Below are 23220 nucleotides of genomic sequence, written 5' to 3'. Positions count from 1 at the left end.
AGGAATGAACAACCGCAATTGTTGCTTGAACAAAACCAACAGAATCTCACAACCATAGTAGTGACACTACGTAGGAATGGAACAACTACAATTGTTGCTTTTAGCCACGGCTAGGAATTAAAGATCACTGAAGAGTGTGAAGAAGAAAGAGAAAGTTGAGAAGAGAACTACGGTCTGAAAATTGAGTTTTGATATAATTTATTTTTTATGTAAAGTGGATACACGTGGTTGCTAGGAAAGACGCAGTACATGTGTTAGTTAAATAAAGGAAAAGAAATCAAGTACCAAGGTCAAATATAAGGTACAAGTGAGGTAATATTTTCTACAACTTAGTAATATTCTGTTGGTCCTTTTTGTTGCTAGCTTATATAATAGAGAAGGAATGAACTAACATTCTAAAATAATTATGATGATGATGAGTATTAATTAAGACATTTTATGATTCTTTTTTGAAAATTTCATTTGATAATCCAATATCAAATTGCATTTGGACTATACTAAATTTGAAGTTTGGGTTAAATAATACTTTCCGGTCTCAATTTATTTGGTAAATGCTTTGATTTGTCAATTATTAAGACTTACAGTATTTTTTACATAGTTTTCAAAAGCTTTTATGCTCAAATTTACAGTCAATTTGACTCACGAGAAGCAAAAAGTGTCACGTAAATTGAGACATTGAAAATATCACATTAAGAATGAACCTGTATTTAACAAAGATGACTTCATATTCTGATTTGTAGTATCATCATGACTTGAAATGGTTATTCTATAACCAAAACTTGTTTAGTAGATTTCTCAAAAATGAAAACCAAAAAGAAACCAAATCTTCAAGGCTTTCTAATTATCTTAAAAAGAAAATGATCTTTAAAGAACTTTAAAAACAACATTCTCATTATAAAATGCAAATAACTCATTTCAAGATAATTTTTTCCAAATTTATTATGATTCTTTATTTCATATTGTGGGTAAGATAACTAAGGTCTCCCCAACCAAACAACCCTTTAATGCTAGAGAAAGAAACAAATAAGATTCCACATTTTTCACACTCATAAATTCATAAGCAAAATTAATTAACAAACTCTCTTGCAACACCAAACTACTACTACTACAACATACTACTATCAACTTTACAAGCACACCAAAGGATATTACAATCTTACTAACATTTGGAATTTAAAACAAGAAGCTCTTTTTACAAGACAACTTCTCATAATTTATATTGTAATTTTCTACTTTTTTTTTTTTTTTTTAAAAACATATTTACTAATATATACGATTATCTTCCAAAGATTGATTTGAGCCACCAAATTCGTTTTGAGTCTGTTGGTGCATTATCACCCTCTGGTGGAGACTCAGAATGAGGTGTCTTGTGGAGTTTGCTCACATCATACCCTTCTTCTTTAGCCTTTTCGAGAAGTTGGTTGTATGTATCATCATCAAGACGTGGTTGCCTACATAATATCTGTCCACCAACTACATTTTTGTCAAAGCATAAAAAAAAAATAACTCGGTACACTCAGCTTCTGCTATTCATAGGGTTTGAGAAAGGTTCCGGCCACAAGAATCTATTGTATGAAGCCTCATCTTACATTTCTGTAATACGTAAGGGCTGTTTTCAAGGCTTGAACTCATGACCTCTTGGTCACATGATAACAACTTTACCAGTTACTCTAAGACTCCCCTTCCACTTTGTCAAAGCATAATATAATAAAATGAAAGATGTATAATCTATGGATAAATCTTCTTAAATAAACACTACTAAAAAAACTTGAAAAAACAACCACAAAAACCGACTACTCATTGTGGTCGGTTATTTATGTTTTTTTAATTTTTTTTTTTAAAAAGTGACCACATGTGGTCGCTTTTATATTTTAAAATTTCAAAATAATTATTTCAATAATTTTTATGTTAATTATTATTTATTTTACAAATAAAAATTTAAAAAAGAACAAAATCGCCACTTGTGGTCGGTTTTTAAAAATTATTTTTTTGAAAAAAGAAAATATTTTAAAAAAATCGACCACTTGTGGTTGTTTTTTATTAAAATAAAAAAATTCATTTAAAAATTGACCACTTGTGGTCGGTTTTTGAACTAAAAAAAATAAAAATTAAATAATTTTTAGTAACCAATAACTATATATATGTAATCAAATATATATATTATTTTCCTCAAAAATAATTATATATATATATATATATATATAGTTTTTTGAAATTATACTGATCACACGTAGTCGATAACCAGTATAATAATAATAAAAATCAATCATTCTTAAATTTTGTGAAAAAATTACGCTAAAAAATATATCAATCAAAATAAACAAATTACGTTAAACATAATCTTTATCTTTTACTTGTGTTTCAATATATAAAATAAATATTTTTCTTTGTATATACGTTAAATGACGTTAAACATGCATAATCTTTGTATAATGAATATGTGTATATATATCATACCGTTTAGATAATGATATTATGTTACTATTCCAATCATAATAATGTAATATATAACCGATAATTTATCAGAATATAATGAACATGGTCTATTATAAGGTAATAAACTTGTGGATGTAATATATATAGTACGCATTCAAGAATTCATATACATAAATATCATATATATATATAATGAGGTTGTTCGCAAATAGGGTGTGCATGCGAAATTTTTATTCACTTAATCAGTGAAATAACCATCATCATACCAATAGTATGGATCATCATCACTATTTACATATGAATAGTCATGAATAGACCATTGTTCTTGGATAAGATGATCTATAGTTTTTTCAAGAATTTTTTCTTGTAAATCTTTATTTAATTTTATCACCTTTAAAATGGTGATTAATGTTTTTTTCATCTAAGAAATAGTGTAATAACTCATTAGGCAGTATAAAGAACGTATTTCTTTACCTTAGCTCTATATCTTTTTAACAGATAAACCTGTACGTTTTTTAGAGCAGGATTTTTATCTAGAGTAATAGTATTTTTAATTTGTTGATTTCAGAATTATTTGAAGTATATTTTAAACGATAGTTTTTACGATAATAATTTCTCAAATTTGTCATATATCTGTTAATAGTTTTTATAATTGTTTTGGATTCCCAAAATTATTTTCTGAATTTCTTTAATTGTGGTTGTACCACTTTCATGATGATAAGAATAGGTTATTCATAATTTTATATTTTCTATAGGTTCTTAGTAACACATAATATGTATGAATGTATGAAGTAGATATGAAGACAAGTTTTTCTTATGTTAATATCTTCTTGAAATGATACAGTATAGGTATACCTTTCGACTTTCTTTCTATATTGGCTGTATCAAAATTGCAGTGTTTCTCCTTCCGGCTATGAAGAACTATTTAGCCTATTGCGACTCACTATCTCAGGCTACTGTGCCGTTTTTCCTTCGTCGAGGCTGAAGATCGTAACCTTCATTTATCACCAACACATAAGAATGACAAAAGATATAAAGCAAACTTTTTTATTTCATGAACATATTACAATGTAAGAAAAATCTTTAATCAGATTTCCTTATACTCTTACACAAACTATTTGTTACTTTTTCCTATAGGGAGAAGTATTTCTCACTCACTCATATAGAAGATACCTTGCATTTTCTAAGAAAGAGATATTTAGAGAAATACAGTCTGTCTTCTACGAGCTTCTATCTCTCCTTTTATAGATACAAGGAGGGGAAGAATTATAATATTTATTTTTCTCAGGGTCTTCCCTTTAAAAGTCTTTATTTCTTATCTAGTCCCTAATTAGGATAAGAGACAAGATTCTTCTCCTTTATGATTGGCCATTTTTTGTCTGTGGGGTCTTCTTATTATTTTATCGTCTGGTCCCGATAATTTTGTTGACGTAAGTGCTCGCGTCCTTTCTTTCATTGGATTCTCTTTTACATCTGTAAATTACATTTCTTCATACAATGATGAACTTTCTCCATCATTTCAGCTGAGATGTCCATGTTCTAGGAATTTACATGCCATGGTCCAGGTTTCTGAAGTAGCTGGAAATTGGTGTGTTTCGAACTCAGTGATTTTGTCCCTTAAGACTACTGATTTTAATTTTCCTTTGATAATTAAAATCCAATTTGTGTCTACGTTGAGGACTTTATAATTTTCTTCATATTTGTTTTTAAGGATGTTAAATACTGCTTTCATCCCGAAAGCTCGTCTGGTTTGGATCCATTTTTTATTAAAACAGGGGATCTTTTTATCAACTCCTATTGCATTGATATTAAAGTCTCTTAATTTCTCCACCATTATATAGTTAAATGTGGGGAAATATAGTTGATCATTTTGAGATTCCATTGCAATGTTATAGAATTTGCAATAGACTGCTTCCTCTTCGGCATAGTTTCTGATTGAACTGGTTAGATGTATCGGCAGTCCTTCTAATTCAGATAAATTTGGTTTAAAATAAACTCGGTCTAAGTAACCGAATTCAAAAAGTTTGGCTGTGAAACCATCTGATCCTCCTGGGAAGATATAAATCCTTGCATATAAACTTTTTGTTTCGATGACTCTGAAATTTTCTCCACAGGTTTCTGGAAGATTGTAAATATGCTTTGTAAATATCAAATATTCTTCATCTTTCGGATGGACTTTTCCTACCTGAAAAGAAGAAGTTAGTTCTTTTCTCTGATTTCTCAGAGTTTATTTCAATTTTTATTGATTTTATTACTTCAGAGAATTTTCTCTGTGTTTGTGCTCGGCTTTTAGCCTTTTCTGAAGACTCGGCCATCGGCATATCCGGGCTTACTGTCGAGATATTTTTGGCACTAGGTGCTAGTGGGACATCTCCTGCCACTTTATTAGCTTAGCTTTTAGCTTTGTCTGAAGATTCGACCATCGACATATCTGGGCTTCTTACCATCGAGATATTTTTGGCACTAGGTGCTTGTGGGACATCTCCTGCCACTTTGTTAGGGATGATTTGTCGTCCCTTTGGTCTGATTTTGAAATGCTCACATAGGAGTTGGAATTCTGCCATGTTTTCAGCTTGATCAGTGTTAAGCCGACTCAATTCAAATTGTAATTTCTTTTCCTTTTCAGACAAGGTTACAAGTTCGTCTAGGATTTCTAACAACCATTTCGGTAGGTATTCAAGCCATTTAGAATTGATGGCAAGTATTATTGTCATTTTATACTTTCAAAATTGAAAATATTAAATGATCTGACAATGTTTTTGTAGTTTTTCTTTTAAGAAACGTCCAATATGGATGATAGAAATTATGATAAAGATGATAATAATTCCGAACAGCATGTTGCTTTTCTCATTTATGGCATCATTAATGTTATTCATTTTCTTTCATATTTTGTTGACCAGTACTTGAGTTTTATCGTCCATATTGGATGTTTCTTGAAAGAAAATCTACAAAAACATTGTTAGATCCCTTAACATTTTCAATTTTGAAAGTATAAAATGAAAATAATACCTGCCATCTGTTTGAAATGACAAAAATACCTGCCGAAATGGCTGTTCGAAATCTGAGACGAACTTGTAACCTTGTTTGAAAAAGAAAAAAAATTATAATTTGAATTAAGTTGGCTTAACACAGACTGACAACATGGCAGATTTCTAACTCATATACGAGCATCTGGAAACCAGACCAAAGGGACAATAAATGTAACACCCTGATTTTCTGAACCGGAATACTACACGATGCTCATGACCCCGAAGACCACAAGCTAACCCATGCCTAATATCTGTACCTATATACTGCATAATATATCATAAAATGCGGAAACATGAACATGAAAGGCCATAAGGTTCAAACTGAATAATTGTCTGATAACAAAATGTCTGGAAAAAGTATAACATTACCAAAACAAGTCATAAATACTGAAAATAATGAGATATGAATATCTAATCTGACATCTAGTCTGAAAGCCTCTAACTAAACTTAATAAGGAGTTGAAGGAACATGTCTCCAACTAACTCCATCTAGTAACTGAATAGTAAATGTAGCAATAATCATATCGTCCTTGAATGAGAAGGACTCACTACAAACTCTGAACACTGAAATGCTACTGCTGATCTGGAGCTCGTGTATCTGAACCTATGGTGTAACATAAGAGAAAGCACCATAGCGCAAATGCATCAGTACGTCTGAATGTATTGAGTATACGATTGAGGTAGGCTAAATGCAAAAGGGTTATATGCATGAACAATGTTGACTAATATAAACGTGAGAATACATACATGTATACATAACTGTAACTGAACTCGTGGAGATACTGACTACTGCGTCTGAATACTGAAAACATGAGTGTATTGATACTGAGATACTGAATAGATGGACGACTATTTCTGACAGTTCAAATTATGAAGAACTGATCTGGTTGACTGTGTCTGACAGTCCTAAAGCTGAATACTAATATCATGAATTTTGATAACTGATATGACTGATACATGAGTTTAGAAAACTGATATAACTGTGATGATCGGCCTAACCAATGTAACTGATACTGAGTGACTGTACCTGACAGTCTAAGTTCTGATAGAACTATCTGAGTTCTATATTAGATGGAGTAACTAAACTTGAGATCAGTCCTATCTAGAGGTGATCTTTAAATATGATGATTCTGATACTGTTTAACTATAGTTGAGGTCAGTCCTATCTAATGGGTGATCTTGAAGTCTATTTATAATGATAAGGATTGATTGTCTCTAATAGTACTGAATTTGTACTACTAAACTGAGTTGACTGTATCTGACAGTCTTAAATCTATAACTAAAATTGTGGGATGTGTTCATATAACTGACATACCCCAAGCTAAGCTAATTGGGGTCCAATCTCTACCCTGACTGGAAGGGTGTCAGTACCACGCCACCAGTAAAGACATCTGCTGTGGAGTCATTTCTAGTCTAGTGGGTGACTCTTGGGATCAGTCCTATACATATAAATATGCTAACGGGTGACCCCTGAGTATGTCAGTCCTATCTAACGGGTGACATCTCGTACCTACACTGGCAACGCAGTTCTAGAACTTAGGGATTCCTTCTAGGGATCTCAGTCCCATTCTAGCGGGTGAGCCCCCATCCCCAGGTTCGTTCGATGCTGAATCCTACTCTCATCTGAAAGACACTGAACTGAATAACTGGGCTGAACTAAATAACTTAACTGAACTGATACTGATTAACTGAATTAAAAATAGTGGTATTATTTAGTGGAGCTAAAACTGAGTTTACTGGATTCCGATGATGGATGTAATATAATAAGTTCTGAGGACTGGTTAAGAGTACTGAAGTTACTTAGATTTACTGTGATTACTGAGGTTACTGAGCACTGAGATTACTAAGAATACTGAGTCACATGAATGACTGATTTCTATAGATCATGGCTTGACTAAAAGTATCGTGAAAACATGACTGGCTCTAGGCACACGGCTATATTTTCAGGTACGAATACCCCCAAGACTCGATGGAAGGAAACTGACACAACATGACTGACTTGATCATAAGATTGGAGTCCACAATTCACATTGTCATAAGTAGGGGATATTATACTTCATGTAGTTCTTCAACATCTTAAGCATGGTAGGGAGTTCATGGATATATTTCATGTACATATTGTATATCTCCATTATCATACATGCTTCATACCACAACAATAGCAATACATCAATAGCATAAAATTTATATTGAAGTATATAGCTAGCATAGACTTGTCATTTAGATATCATGGAACCATGTAAACATGAATTCTAGCATCCTAAGCATTTTATCAAACACGTTGCATGTATAATATTGAGCATAGGTGTACTTAACAAATTTAGAAATCTTGAACCACCCAAATTCATGGGTTTCCAACTAACCTATTCACATGATTCAAGAAAAACACATCAAGATACAACCTTGAATCCAAACAACAATCATCAACATGAATATAGTCATAAAAAACAAGGAAATCACAATTTACAATTTAAAACATGATTCTTGAGCTCCATGGATTAAAGGGACTCATGGATGAACACTACGCATACCTTAAAGCTTGATCTTGAAAGAGATCTAATGTTTTTGAAGGTTCCTGAAGAAATCCTTAGGCTTGCCCTTGATTTTTCTTGACTAGGGTTTAACCCCTTTGGGAAAAAATGTTCTTGTTCCTGAGGAGATGATCTTGAGAGAAAACCCTGATCTTGTGGTTGAAAGTGTATGAGAGAGCTTTTTGAGATGTTTTAACTAAAGAGAATGGAAGATAATACGTTCCTTGAGGGTTACAAGTCGTGGGAAGTGAAGGGAAAAGACCAAAATACCCTTATGAAATAAATTCCCAGTTGCTGAAAATAATAGCTGACGACATTTGTGACAAAGCGTCAAAAATGTGACAAGCCGTCAAAAATGTCATCACATAGGAGCTGGAATTGATAGTTTCTGCCTAAGTCTGATGATATTTGTGACAAGGCATAAAAAATGTGACAGGCCGTTAAAAATATCATCACACAGAAGCTGGATTCTGCCTAAGGCTGATGACCCTCATGATAGGGTGTCACAAATATGGTAAGCTGTCACGAATGTCATCATTTAGGAGATGGTTTCTGCCTAAGGCTGACGACATTCATGATAGGGCATCACAAATGTGGTAAGCTGTCATGAATGTTATCACTTAGGAGCTGGTTTCTGCCTAAGGCTGACGACCTTTGTGATAGGGCATCATAAATGTGGTAAGCTACCATGAATGTCATCACTTAGGAGCTGGTTTCTACCTAAGGCTGACAACTTCGTGATAGGGCGTCACAAATGTGGTAAGCTACCATGAATGTCGTCACACTGTTTCCAGCCTAACATGCTGGAGTAAAATAGGAATAACTCTTTGCTCCGATATCGGATTTAGATAAAATTGGTATTGTTGGAAATATAATTCAATTATGTATCTGTTTATAGGTCATGAGCTCAAAAATTCCAAGTATAAAAAATGGATCCAAATCAGACGAGCTTTAGGGATAAAAGCAGTATATAACATCCTTGAAAAAAAATATGAAGAAAATTATAAAGTGCTCAACAGAGACACAAATTGAATTTTAATGACCAAAGGAAAATCGAAATCAGTAGTCTTAAGGGACAACATTGCTGAGTTCGAAAACACCAATTTCCAGCTACTCCAGAAACCTAGACCATGACATGTAAATTCCTAGAACATGGACATATCAGAAGAAATGATGGAGAAAGCTCATCAATGTCCGAAAAAATGTAATTTACAGATGTAAAAGAGAATCCAATGAAAGAAAAGACGTAAGCACTTACGTCAACATTATTGTCGGCACCAGATGACAATTGATAAAGAAGACTGGACCCTACTGTCCTAAATCAGCCAATCAGAAAGGAGAGGAATCTTATCTCTTATCCTGATAAGGGACTAGATAAAAAATAAAGACTTTTAAAGGGATGACCCTAATAAAAACAAAATTATCATTCTACCCCTTCTTGTATCTATAAAAAGAGAGATAGAAACTCGTAGAAGACAGACTACATTTACTTTGAATATCTCTTTCTTAGAAAATGTCAGGTATCTTCTATATGATTGAGTGAGAAACATTTCTCTCGACAGGAAAAAGTAACAAATAGTTTGTGTAAGAGTATAAGGAAGATTTGATTAAAGATTTTTATTATGTTGTAATATGTTCATGAAATAAAAAAAGTTTGTTTTATATATCTTTTGTCATTCTTATGTGTTGGTGATAAATGAAGGTTGCGATATTCAACCTCGACGGAGGAAGGAAGGCATAGTAGCCTGAGACCGTGAGTCGCAATAGGCTAAACAGTTCTTCATAGCCGGAAAGAGAAACACTGCGGTGTTGATACAACTAATACAGAAAGAAGGTCGAAATGTATACTTAACTCTATCATTTCAAGAAGATATTAACATAAGAAAAATTTGTCTTCATATCTACTTTATACATTCATACATATTATGTGTAGCTAAGTACCTATAGGAAATATAAATTATGAATAATATATTCTTATCATCATGAGAGTGGTACAACCATGATTAAAGAAATTCTGAAAAAGATTCTGGGAATCCAAGACAATTATAGAAACTATTAACAAAGAGATGAAAAATTTGAGAAATTATTGTCGTAAAATCTATCGTTTAAAAGATATTTCAAATAATTCTGAAATTAACAAATTAAAAATACTTTTACTTAGAACTCTAGATAGAAATCGTGCTCTAAAAAACGTACAGGTTTATCTGTTAAAAAGATACAAGGCTAAGGTAAATAAATATGTTTTTTATACTGCCTAATGAGTTATTATACTATTTTATTAGATAAAAAAAATTAATCACCATCTTAAAGGTGATAAAATTAAATAAAGATTTACAAGAAAAAATTCTTGAAAAAATTATAGATCATCTTGTCCAAGAACAATGGTCTATTCATGACTATTCATATGTGGATAGTGATGATGATCTATACTATTAGTATGATGATGGTTATTTCACTGATTAAGTGAATAAAAATTCTGCATGCACACCCTGTTTGCGAACAACCTCATTTTATCGGTATCAGAGCCAAGTAACTAAATAAAAAGTGATAACTAATGAGAAGACCATATAAAAATACACAGTCTTTTAGAGAAGTCAAAAGAGATATAGATAGTAACTATTTAGAATATAAAAGATTAAATGAAACACAGGAAGATCCACATAGGTTAGATATTCTAATCACGGTGATATCTTGCTTAGAAATAAAATTAATAGGATATTTAATATCTAGAAGAATTAGGTTTATACCACCTAATTATAACAAGATTAGATTTAAACATAGTCTATTCAATGGATAAAGAAAAAGCTTTAAAATTATAGCCAAAATTAAAGCAAGAGCTTAACTGTAATACCCGTGCCTTTTCTTAGCTTGAAAACCATGTTAAGGATGTTAGAACTTCGTTTGAATTACAAATCTATTTTTTTACACATGGTATTTTTATAATTTTCACTCCTATCATGTGAAAAATTGAATAAGCTTTCCATCAATATATGATTCGCTTAAATCCGATAACCGAGTAAGAAATTATGACTATTTCAAGTTCCCATCATAAAGCTGACATATTAGTCAGTGGAGCACCGCACCACAAGAGGAAATGGCATTCGACAATTTCCAGTGGGTGTCCGTAATTATGGCGCATCGCGCCATCACTCAAATTTAGAATTATCCTTTTTCTAGTGACTTAGTGCGATTACCCTGCATCACGCTAAGGTTCCAAGTCACAAAAGGAGGGGAAACACGATGGCTCCATGTCGCGCCATCCCTCAATTTCTCAATTGTCAATTTCCAGTGACACAGCCCGACAGCACCGCATCGCGCCAAGGGCCTAACTCGGGAAATTTTATTGAAAATTTAATGATGTGTCCAGGGTTAAAAAGGATCAACTTCCTACCCCTGTATAATCCCTTTAACACCTGATTCAACCACTTTTTACCCAAAACATATTAGTTTCTCTCAAATTTATCTCAAGAACAAGCTAGGGTTTCTATTGGGGATTCAAATTCAGGAAGATTTCAGCATCAATCTTCACAAAATCACGATCTAAGGTATGCGTAGTATTCATTCATGGGATCCTTTCATCCATGAAGTCCAAGAATCCTTTTTCAACTACAAGTTATGGATTTTCTTCATGTTTTTATGCTTTTTATGTTCTATTTCATGTTGATAAATGAGGAATTGATTTCTATTCCATGATTTGATGATAAATTCCATGTGGGTTGATTAGTATAGATAAAGATTTACGAAATCTCATGACTAAAACCTTATATGATGAAATTGGAAGTGAACCATGATGTTTACATGTACTATGCCTGTCATATGTTTGATTAAATACCTAGATGAAGGAAATTTTCCTAACTAGAATGATATCATGAAAATCCCCATAAATGTACAAGCTTATGCCTATTAGACGTTTGATGAAATGCTTCAATAAACGTAGTGTGGTAATTATCATATATTCAAGAATATCAAGTCATGTCAGTGTCCTTCCATCGAGTCCTGGGGGTACTTGTACCCAAAATATTAGCTGTGTGCCTAGAGCCATGCCATGTTTTCACGATACTCTCAGTCAAGCTATGAACTCTTAGACTTCAGATAGTCTTATGACTCAGGAAAAATTTCCATGATCACATAACTCAGTCAGTTGTCAGATATCAGTAGTATTTCGTCAGCCACGAAAATTCAGTAACTCAGTCCATGCTCAGTTCAGCTTAGTAAATCATATTTAGTGTTGATTCAGATGGAAGTAGGAATTAGTACCGAGTTAACCCAAGGATGGGAACTCACATGTTATATGAGGGTGTGATTCTTAGAAGAAATCCTTGTGTTCCAGAACTATGTAGCCAACATAGGTTGAGATATTATAGCCTGTTATATGAGGGTAGATGAGGTATCTTAACCTGTTATGTGAGGGTTCCCACCGTTCTCACTAGAGTTACTGTTATATAAGGGTTACTCACATGTTGTCCTGCCAAGTGGCGCGGTATTGACACCCTTTTAATCAGGGCATAGATTGGACCCCAGCTCATCTATTATAGCACCTTTGGGGCATGTCGGTTAGATACTACTTCCCACAGTTTCATGTTACAGAATTAGGACTGTCAGATTTAGTCAATCAGTCTCAGTAATAGAACCTAGATAGTTCTTCAAATTTCAGGACTGTCAGATACAGTCAACTCAAATACAGTACGAAACTCAGATAGTTCCATCAGATTCAGGACTGTCAGATACAACCTCCCATGTTATCAGTATTATTTAAATACAGTCTTTTATGTTATCAATCATATCAGTTATTAGTTATGTCATGTTATCAATATCCAGACTCAGTAGTCATGCTACTACGGTATCAATATCATGTTATCACGTTGTCAGTTATAGATACGTATTTATGTATGCATTCTTACGTTCATGTTAGACAGTCAGTTAGTATTGATCGTGCATGAATACCCTTGCATATAGCCTACCTCACATGTATACTTAGTACATTCCATTGTACTGACGTATTTGCGCTATGATGCTTTCTTTTAATATTACACCATAGGTTTAGAGATACAAGTTTCAGATCAATAATAGATTCTAGTTTCATCAGTCAGAGTAGAAGTGAGTCCTCATCCTTTGAGGACATAATGATTTTCTGTTATCTTATTGATTAGCTTATTAGTTGGAGTTAGTTGGGGACATGCTCTACCAACTCCTTATTTAGATTCTTCAGACAATAGAGACTTTCAGACTAGATGAAAACTAGATATAGACTATCATGTTCTGACTTTAGTAATTTCAATTTTGTTTTGGGTATTCTATTACCTCATCAGATGTTATATCATTTATTTATGTTCAGTATTGAACCTTATGGCCTTCCAGTGCATGTTTCCATATTTATCATGTTATTTTATGTAGTATACAGGTACAGATATCAGTCATGGGTTAGCTTGTGGTCCTTCGGGGTCATGAGCACGGTGTAGCATTTTGGTTCAGTAAATCAGGGCATTACAAACTTAGTATCAGAGCCTAAGGTTCAATAGAGTCCTAGGAAGTCTGAAAGCCGCATCTAGTAGAGTCTTGTACATGGGTGTATTGCACGCCACATTTATGTGCAGAAGGCTATGAGATGTTTTAAGAATAGTTTCTCCTCTTTCAGTATTCATGTCGTGCTAGTGAGCATAATCATAAGTCAGTCTCTCAGTATAATCTATTTCTTCTCTTTATTTTAAAATATGCATCCTAAGAGAAGAAACCAGTCAGCCCCTCAGCCCAAAGAACCTTTGGGTGATCATGTTTATCATGCAGAGTTCAGGACCGTATTTACCACTCTTACTTAATCAGTCACTGCTCATAATGAACGGCCAACAGTCATTTTAGCCAACCTAGTGTCCAACTCAGCTACTGCGAGGATTTGGGACTTCACCCGAATAAATTCTCCAACCTTCCTCGGGTCTAAGGTAGATGAAGACCCTCAAAAATTCATTGATCAGATCCAGAAAGTGACAGACATTATAGGGGTGACTACTATTGAGAGTTCTAATTTAGTTGCATACCAGTTACAAGATGTGGCTCATGCTTGGTTTAAATAGTGTAAGTCTGAAAAATCAGATGACGCAGGACCTATAGAGTAGGAGGAGTTTGTCATTACTTTCTTAGACAAATTATTTCCCCAAGAGCTTAGAGAAGCCAAGGTGCTAGAATTTATCAACCTCAGGTAGGGAAATATGACAGTGAAAGAGTATTCTCTAAAGTTTGCTCAATTAGCCAGGTATGCCCCTCATGTGGTTGCAGATAGTAGATCCAAGATGAGTAAGTTTGCCTCAGGGGTGAACGACAGCATGGTTAATGAGGGTAGATCCGCCATGCTGAATAGCGACATGACCTTAGCTAGACTTTTGATCCATGCTCAATAGATAGAAGAGTAAAAATTTAAGCAAAGGGAGAAGAAGAATAAGAAAGCTAGGATAAGTAGCTTCAATTTTAGTCAGCCTAAATCAGAAGGAAAAAACCATTCTCAGTTTTGTCCTAAGTCATCAGTTCCAACTCTCTCTACAGCCAGTGCTCCAGTTCCTAAGTTCAGAGAGGGTAACAAAGATAAAGCACCATGATCTAAGACCCAGGGCAGTGTTAGTAGTGCCCGCACCTCTCCTCTTTTCCATACTTGAGGTAAGTACCATCTGGGTGTGTGTAGAGTGAGTAGTGTTATTTGTTTCAGTTCTGGAAAGATAGGCCATAGAGTTAGAGACTGTCCTCATCCAGGTTCTTAGGGTCAACAGAACCTCTCCTCAACTCAGTCTGGTTGCCCAAATCAGCAGGGTACCACTTTCAGTACTACTAGCGGGCAACGCCCAAAGCGTTTCTATGCTCTTCAGAATCGATAAGATCAGGAAAGTTCTCTTGATGTAGTTACTGAAATGTTACAGATCTTTCATGTGCATGTTTATGCTTTGCTAGATCCAGGAGATTTCTAGTCTTTTGTTACTCCTTATATAGCAGTTGATTTTGAAATCAGTCCCAAAATTCTAGCAGAGCCCTTCTCAGTCTCTACCCCAGTGAATAAAGCTATTATAGCCCAGTGGGTATACAGGAACTGCCCGATTATTATATTTTAGAATGTCACGTCAGTAGATTTAGTTGAGGTAGAGATAACTGATTTTGATGTCATTCTTGGCATGGATTGGCTTTATTCCTGCTATGCCATAGTTGACTGCAGAAACAAAATAGTTTAGTTTCAGTTTCCAAATGAACCTGTCCTAAAGTGGAAGGGTAATACTTCAGCATTCAGAGGCCAGCTTGTTTCCTACCTTCAGGCAAGGAAAATGATATCTAAGGGGTGTGTTTATCATCTCGTGCATGTTAAGGACTCTAGTTCTGAATCCCTTAGTCTTAAATCAGTTCCAGTGGTTAATGAGTATTCAGAAGTCTTTCTCGAAGATCTTCCAGGCATTTCTCTTGAAAGGGAAATAGACTTTGGTATAGACCTTCTTCCACGTACTCAGCCTATCTCTATTTCGCCATACAGAATGGCACCAGCAGAACTCCAAGAACTGAAAGAACAGTTAAAGGATCTCTTAGATAAGGGATTCACTATGGGGCACACCAGTCTTATTCGTGCACAAGAAAGACGGTTCTCTCAGAATGTGCATTGATTACCATCAACTCAATAAGGTTACGGTCAAGAACAAGTATCCTCTTCCCAGAATCGATGAATTGTTTGACCAACTTCAGTGTGCCAGTTATTTCTCTAAGATAAACCTCAGATCCAGCTATCATCAGCTCAGAGTTAGAGAATATGACATCACAAAAACAACTTTCCATACTCGGTATGGTCACTTCGAATTCTTAGTTATGTCCTTTGGTCTTACCAATGCCCCAGCTGCTTTTATGAACTTGATGAACCGTGCGTTCTAGCAACACTTAGACATGTTAGTGATAGTCTTTATAGATGACGTCCTTGTTTACTCCCACAGTGAGCAAGACCATTCAGACCAGCTCAGATTCATTCTTCAGACTCTCAAAGATCATCAGTTATTCACCAAATTCAGTAAAGGCAAATTTTGGCTAAGGTCAGTAGCATTCCTTGGTCATATCATTTCCAGAGATGGCATTACAGTAGATCCTCAAAAGACCAAAGAGGTAAGAAACTGGCCTCGCCCTGTCTTTCCATCAGATATCAGGAGTATCTTGGGTTTGGATAGCTATTATAGATGGTTTGTTGAGGGATTTTCTTATATCATATCTCCTGTGTCCAGATTGACTCAGAAGAAGGTCAAGTTTCAGTGGTTAGATCCATGTGAGAAGAGTTTTCAGGAATTGAAGACTCGACTCACCTTAGCTCTAGTTCTAGCTCTTCCAAATGGTCCAGAAGATTTTGTGGTGTATTGTGATGCATCTAGAGTGGGTTTAGGTTGTGTACTCATGCAGCATGGTAAGGTCATAGCCTATGCCTCCAGACAGCTTAAACCCCATGAGAAGAATTATCCTACTCATGATATTGAATTAGCAACCATAGTATTTTCCTTGAAGATTTGGAGGCATTATCTATACCGTGTTCATGTAGATGTATTCACAGATCATAAAAGTCTTCAGTATGTCTTTTCCCAGAAAGATCTCAATCTTCATTAGAGAAGGTGGTTAGAGCTCTTGAAATATTATGACATGAGTCTCCTTTATCATCTGGGCAAGGCCAACGTAGTCGCCGATGCTCTCAATAGACTGTCCATGGGTAGTTTTTCTCATGTTGATGACGGTAAGAAGAAGTTAGTCTAGAAAGTCCACCAACTTGCCAGACTAGGCGTTCTCTTAGCTGATTCCTCAGAGGGTGGCGTATGTGTTCAGAGTAATTTAGAATCATCTCCAGTTTTTGAGGTGAAAGAAAAACAAGATAGAGATTCCAGCCTAGTCAAGTTGAAAGAGTCAGTCCAAAATCAGAAAATTGAGGTTTTCTCCCAAGGGGGAGATGGCGTCCTCCGTTGTCAGAGTTGTTTATGCGTTCCAGGTGGAGATGACATAAGGCAGCGAATTCTTGTAAAAACACATGGTGTACGTTACTCTATTCATCTAGGGGTCACTAAGATATACCACGACTGGTGGGAGATCTATTGGTGAAGTAGGATGAAGAGAAATATTGCAGAATTTGTGGCTAAGTGCTCTATATATTAGGAAGTTAAGATAGAGCATCAGAAGCCTAGTGGTTCCATGTAGGAGTTCACCATTCCTACTTGGAAGTAGGAAGAAGTAAACATTGACTTCATGATAGGTTTTCTCAAACTCATCATCAGCATGATTCAGTCTGGGTCATTATGGATAGAATGACCAAATCAGCTCTTTTCCTTCCAGTTCATATCTCTTATTAAGTTGAGGATTATGCTAAGCTCTACATCAAGGAGCTGGTCAGATTACACGGTGTTCCATTGTCTATTATCTCAGAAAAAGGTACCTAGTTCACCTCTCACTTCTGGAAAGCATTCCAAAAGGGTCTTGGTACCCAAGGTTATCTCAGTACAGCCTTTCATCCTCAGACTGATGGTTAAGCAGAAAGGACTATTCAGACTCTTGAAGATATGCTAAGGGCATGTGCAGTTGATTTTAATGGTAGTTAGGATGACTACTTGCCTTTGATTGAGTTTGCATACAATAATAGCTATCATTCCAGTATTCAGATGGCTCCATTCGAAGCTCTCTATGGTAGGAGATGTAGATCTCCAATCGGTTGGTTCGAAGTTAGTGAGGCCTCAGTCATAGGTCCTGACTTAGTATTCGACGCATTAGAGAAAGTTTAGTTAATTAGAGAAAGACTCCAGGCTGCTCAGAGCTAACAGAAGTCTTATGTAGATGTTCGTAGAAAGGATCTCGAGTTTGAGATTGGTGACTATGTCTACCTCAAGATCTCTCTCATGAAGGGAGTGAAGATATTTGGCAAGAAGGAAAAGCTTAGTCCCCGATATGTTGGTACCTTTAAGATTCTTAGTCAATTTGGTAAGGTAGCCTATGATCTTAAATTGCCTTTAGATCTAGCCTCAGTTCATCTAGCGTTCCATGTCTCTTTGCTCAAGAAGTGTATAGGTGACCCATAAGTCGTAGTCCCTATTCAGAGCATAGATGTTTCGAACAACCTCTCTTATGAAGAGATTCCAGTTGAAATCTTAGACTATGATACCCGTAGATTGAGGAACAAAGAAGTCCCTCTAGTTAAAGTTCTTTGGCAAAATCAATCCTTAGAGGGAGTTACTTGGGAAGTAGAAGCAGATATGCATACCAAGTACCCTCACCTTTTCCCCGCTGACTCAGATCAAGGTCAAGGTAATTGTTCTCCTTAAGCTTACTCAGTTTTAAGATTTGTGTGCATCACTAACCTAGCATTCAGTCTCATGCTCATGTCCCCATGCTAAACTTGGTATCAAGTACCATCGCATATTCAGTCATGCACTCATGTATCAGTTTAGTTATATAATTATGCATCAGACATGTATTCTCATTATGAGAAACTTAGCTCTTCAGAGCACTCAATTATACATTCAGGAATCAGTTATGAATGCATCAGATCTGCTTGTTCAATCCTATATGTTCAGTATGTTATGTTCAGCTTGTCATTCAAGTTAGTCATGAGATCATGTTCCAGTTATTAATGTCCAGTTCATGTTTAGTTTATTATTTCCCCTCTCAGTTAGTCTCATTTGAGGATGAATGTTCTCAAGGGGGAGATATTGTAATCCCCGTTCCTTTTCTTAGCTTGAAAACCATCTTAAGAATGTTAGAACTTGCTTTGAATTACAAATCTATTTTTGTACATGTAGTATTTTATAATTTTCACTTCCTATCATGTGGAAAATTGAATAATCTTTTCATCAATATAAGATTCGCTTAAATCCAATAACCAGGTAAGAAATTATGACTAGTTCAAGTTCCCGTCGTAAAACAGTGACATATTAGTCAGTGACGCGGCACGCCACAAGAGGAAATGGTATTCAGAAATTTCCAGTGGGTGTCCGCAATTATGGCATGTCACGCCAGTGCTCAAATTCAGAATTATCCTTTTTCTAGTGACTCAGCACGATTACCCCACGTCGCGCTAAGGTTCCAGATCACAAAAATAGGGCAACGCGATGGCTCCGCATCACGCCATCCCTTTGTTTCCCAATTGTCAATTTCCAGTGACACGACGCGATAGCACCGCATCGCGCCAAGGTCCTTACTCGGGAAATTTTACTGAAAATTTAATGACGTGTCCAGGGTTAAAAAGGGTCAACTTCCTACCCCTATATAATCCCTTTAATATGTGATTCAACCACTTTTCACCCAAAACATATTAGTTTCTCTCAAGTTTATCTCAAGAACAAGCTTGGGTTTCTATTGAGGATTCAAATTCAGGAAGGTTTCACCATCAATCTTCACAAAATCACGATCTAAGGTATGCATAGTGTTCATTCATGGGCTCCTTTCGTCCATGAAGTCCAAGAATCCCTTTTCAACTAAAAGTTATGGATTTTCTTCATGTTTTTATGCTTTTTATATTCTATTTCATGTTGATAAATGAGGAATTGATTTATATTCCATGATTTGATGATAAATTCCATGTGGGCTGATTAGTATAGATAAAGATTTACGAAATCTCATGACTAAAACCTTGTATGATGAAATTGGAAGTGAACCATGATGTTTAATTGCTATGCCATGATGTTTACATGTACTATGCCTGCCGTATGTTTGATTAAATGCCTAGATGAAGGAAATTTGCCTAACTAGCATGATATCATGAAAATCCCCATAAATGTACAAGCTTATGCCTATTAGACGTTTGATAAAATGCTTCAATAAATGTATTGTGGTGATTATCACGTATTCAAGAATATCAAGTCATGTCAGTTTCCTTCCATCAAGTCCTGCGGGTACTTGTACCCAAAATATTAGCTGTGTGCCTAGAGCCATGTCATGTTTTCACGATACTCTCAGTCAAGCTATAAACTCTCAGACTTCAGATAGTCTTATTACTCAGGAAAAATATCCATGATCTCATGACTCAGTCAGTTGTCAGATATCAGTAGTATTCTGTCAGCCACAAAAATTTAGTAAGTCAGTCGATGCTCAGTTTAGTTCAGTAAATCATGTTCAGTGTCTATTCAGATGGGAGTAGAAATTAGCACTGAGAGAACCCAAGGATAGGAACTCACCTGTTATATGAGGGTGTGATTCTTAGAAGAAATCTTTGCGTTCCAGAACTATGTAGCCAACATAGGATGAGATATCGTAGCCTGTTATATGAGGGTAGATGAGGTGGCTAAACCTGTTATGTAAGGGTTCCCACCGTTCTCGCTAGAGTTACCTGTTAAATGAGGGTTACTCACATGTTGTCCTTGCCAGTGGCACGGTATTGACTCTCTTCCAATCAGGGTATAGATTGGACCCCAGCTCATCTATTATAGAACCTTTGGGGCATGTCGGTTAGATACTACTTCCCACAGTTTCATGTTATAGAATCAGGACTGTCAGATACAGTCAATCAGTCTCAGTAATAGAACCTAGATAGTTCTTTAGATTTCAGGACTGTCAGTTATAGTCAACTTAGATACAATACAGAACTCAGATAGTTCCATTAGATTCAGGACTGTTAGATACAGTCACCCATGTTATCAGTATTATTCAGATACAGTCTTTCATGTTATCAGTCATATCAGTTATCAGTTATGTCATTTTATCAGTATCCAAACTCAATAGTCATGCTACCATGGTATTAATATCATGTTATCACATTGTCAGTTACAGTTATGTATTTATGTATGCATTCTCACGTTTATGTTAGACAGTCAGTTAGTATTGATCATGCATGCAAACCCTGGCATATAGCCTACCTCACATGTATACTCAGTATATTCCATTGCACTGACGCATTTGCGCTATGGTGCTTTCTTTTTATGTTACACCATAGGTTCAGAGACACGAGTTCCAAATCAGTAGTAGATTCCAGTTTCAACAGTCAGAGTAGAAGTGAGTCCTCATCCTTCAAGGGCATAGTGATTTTCTATTATCTCATTGATTAGCTTATTAGTTGGAGTTAGTTGGGGACATGCCCCACCAACTCCTTATTCAGATTCTTCAGACAGTAGAGGCTTACAGACTAGATACAGACTATCATGTTCAGACTTTAGTATTTTCAATTTTGTTTTGGGTATTCTATTACCCCATACAGATGTTATATCATTTATTTATGTTCAGTATTGAACCTTATGGCCTTCCAGTGCATGTTTCCACATTTATCATGTTATATTATGCAGTATATAGGTACAGATATCAGTCATGGGTTAGTTTGTGGTCCTTCTGGATCATGAGCATCGTGTAGCATTCTGGTTCAGCAAATTGGGGTATTACATTAACTTTTGAAGGAACGTTATGCTTACAACTCATTTGTAGGAGTCTGCAAAAAAATCATTATTCTTTCAAAAAAAATTATATTTGAGCTAGAACAAGAAATCTGGCATCTAGAGTATACATTTGAACAATTTGTTTAAATAAGTAATAAAGAAATCTTAGAAAAACTAGATGATCCCCTAGAAATGCAAAACCATATAGTCCTTAGAATAAATCTAATAGAAGAAGAAATTAAAATTCTTAAAAATAGTTCACCAGCTAAAATAAACAGTTTTATTGAAAAAGCTGACACTTTTAATAAAGACTTGGGAAAAAAGAATTAGGGATAAAATCTTTATTCCAAGAATTTCCAACAAAGGGTTCTATAAGAAACGAAGTCTTGATGAAAAAATTATATCTAATTTTCTCAAAAAAAGACAAAGAGAAACTAGAAAAACATGAAGAAATTTCAAAAATTTCTAAAAATAAAAATATAGAAGAAGCCTCAACCTCTAAAACCAAAATAGATGATCTTACAGAAATAAAAGAAAATGAATGAACTAGACAAACTGGTCTATGCTCTAGAACAATATGATCTTAATGATAAAAACTACCATGTTCACACAAACCTTGGGGATACAGGAGGACCCCAAGGAAACTTTAGAGATCCTAAAGAAGAAGAAATCTCGTTCGGCGAGCCAGTACCAAGGAGTAACTTCCTACCTAAATCTAAGAAATGGAAAGACTATAATAATCAATACCATATAAATTCTAAAGCTAAATTCATGCCAAATAGACTCCCTGTAGGAGACGCTGGATCCACCCAGTTTCTGGATATGGATTGTAAAAGAGAACCTAGAGAATTTCTAGATTTATGGGCAGAGAATTTAGAACTACCTTTTATCCTAGGGAAAGGAAGAAATTATACCAGTGATGAAAAATACTTAGTAGCCACAAGCACTTTTACTGGAAAGGTAGATAATTGGTTTAGAAGAATGTCAGAAGAAGCTGAAAAAGTATTCAAAATAGAAGCCATAGAACATTTTAACAAATCAACTCGTGCAGGAATAGATCACATAGTGAGATATGTAGGAGTTGAATTTTTAGGAAGCCAGGGAGATATTTCTAAAGGAAAAGAAAAGGAAAAACTGTTAGCCATAGAACGGCTAGAAAAACTTTAAATTTGTAAAATGAAGTATATTCAAGAATATACATGTGAATTTGAAACATACTATTACCAGTTATTTGATAGTAGTAAAAACATGACTCCATACATTAAAAAATACTATTAAAAGCTACCAGGATATTGAGCTAGCTATTTTGGAGAAGAAAATGTGAAAGAAGATCAAACACATGACTCTCTAGGAAGAAGGATTGCCTTCCTTAACCAAAGACTTAGCCAGCTTTGTATGTTACATAATATGCAAAGAAAATCTAAAATAATTGGTACTCAAATTTACAGTGAAGACACAGAAGCAGCATCTCAATGGGGATGTCATAAAAGAAACTCTTTAAAAGAAAAATAAAAATCAAAGGATTAATAAAAAGGAAAAAAATTTCCAAGAAAATTATGTATCGAGAAAAGTAAAAAGCGAAGAAATTTCAATAAGAAATCAGCTGATAAATGCAAGTGCTATAATTGTGGAGAAGAAGGACACAAAACTTATGAATGTAACAAGAAAAGAGTAAAAATATCTAAAATAGATAGAAAAGAAATTGAGTCAGACTTAGAGTCAGTTTCTTCCATTGAAAGTGAAGATTTTTATATAGAACTCTATGAAGAATTCTCAGAATCTAGTACTGATTTAGTAGAATGAATCAAGAAATTGAAAACATATAAGAAACCACTCAAGTTATAGAAGCTGAAGAACATCAGCGAGGATATTTATTAAAAGCAACAT

General features: G+C 34.9%; 1 protein-coding gene across 1 annotated transcript in view; it reads right to left on the bottom strand.

Annotated features, from left to right (window-relative positions):
• Positions 1-1233: 1233 nt before the first annotated feature.
• LOC107876333 (temperature-induced lipocalin-1-like) overlaps positions 1234-23220 on the bottom strand; it is a 59030-nt gene continuing 37043 nt past the window's right edge. The window contains exon 2 of the mRNA XM_047415141.1: positions 1234-1462. Coding sequence (XP_047271097.1) covers positions 1277-1462 — 186 coding nt within the window. The 3' untranslated portion in view covers positions 1234-1276. The remainder of the gene's footprint in view (positions 1463-23220) is intronic.

Source organism: Capsicum annuum, chromosome 7, assembly GCF_002878395.1.
Source record: "Capsicum annuum cultivar UCD-10X-F1 chromosome 7, UCD10Xv1.1, whole genome shotgun sequence".
Classification (NCBI taxonomy): domain Eukaryota; kingdom Viridiplantae; phylum Streptophyta; class Magnoliopsida; order Solanales; family Solanaceae; genus Capsicum; species Capsicum annuum.
Note: the sequence above shows the minus strand (reverse complement) of the source record. Positions and strands in the feature narration are given on the sequence as shown.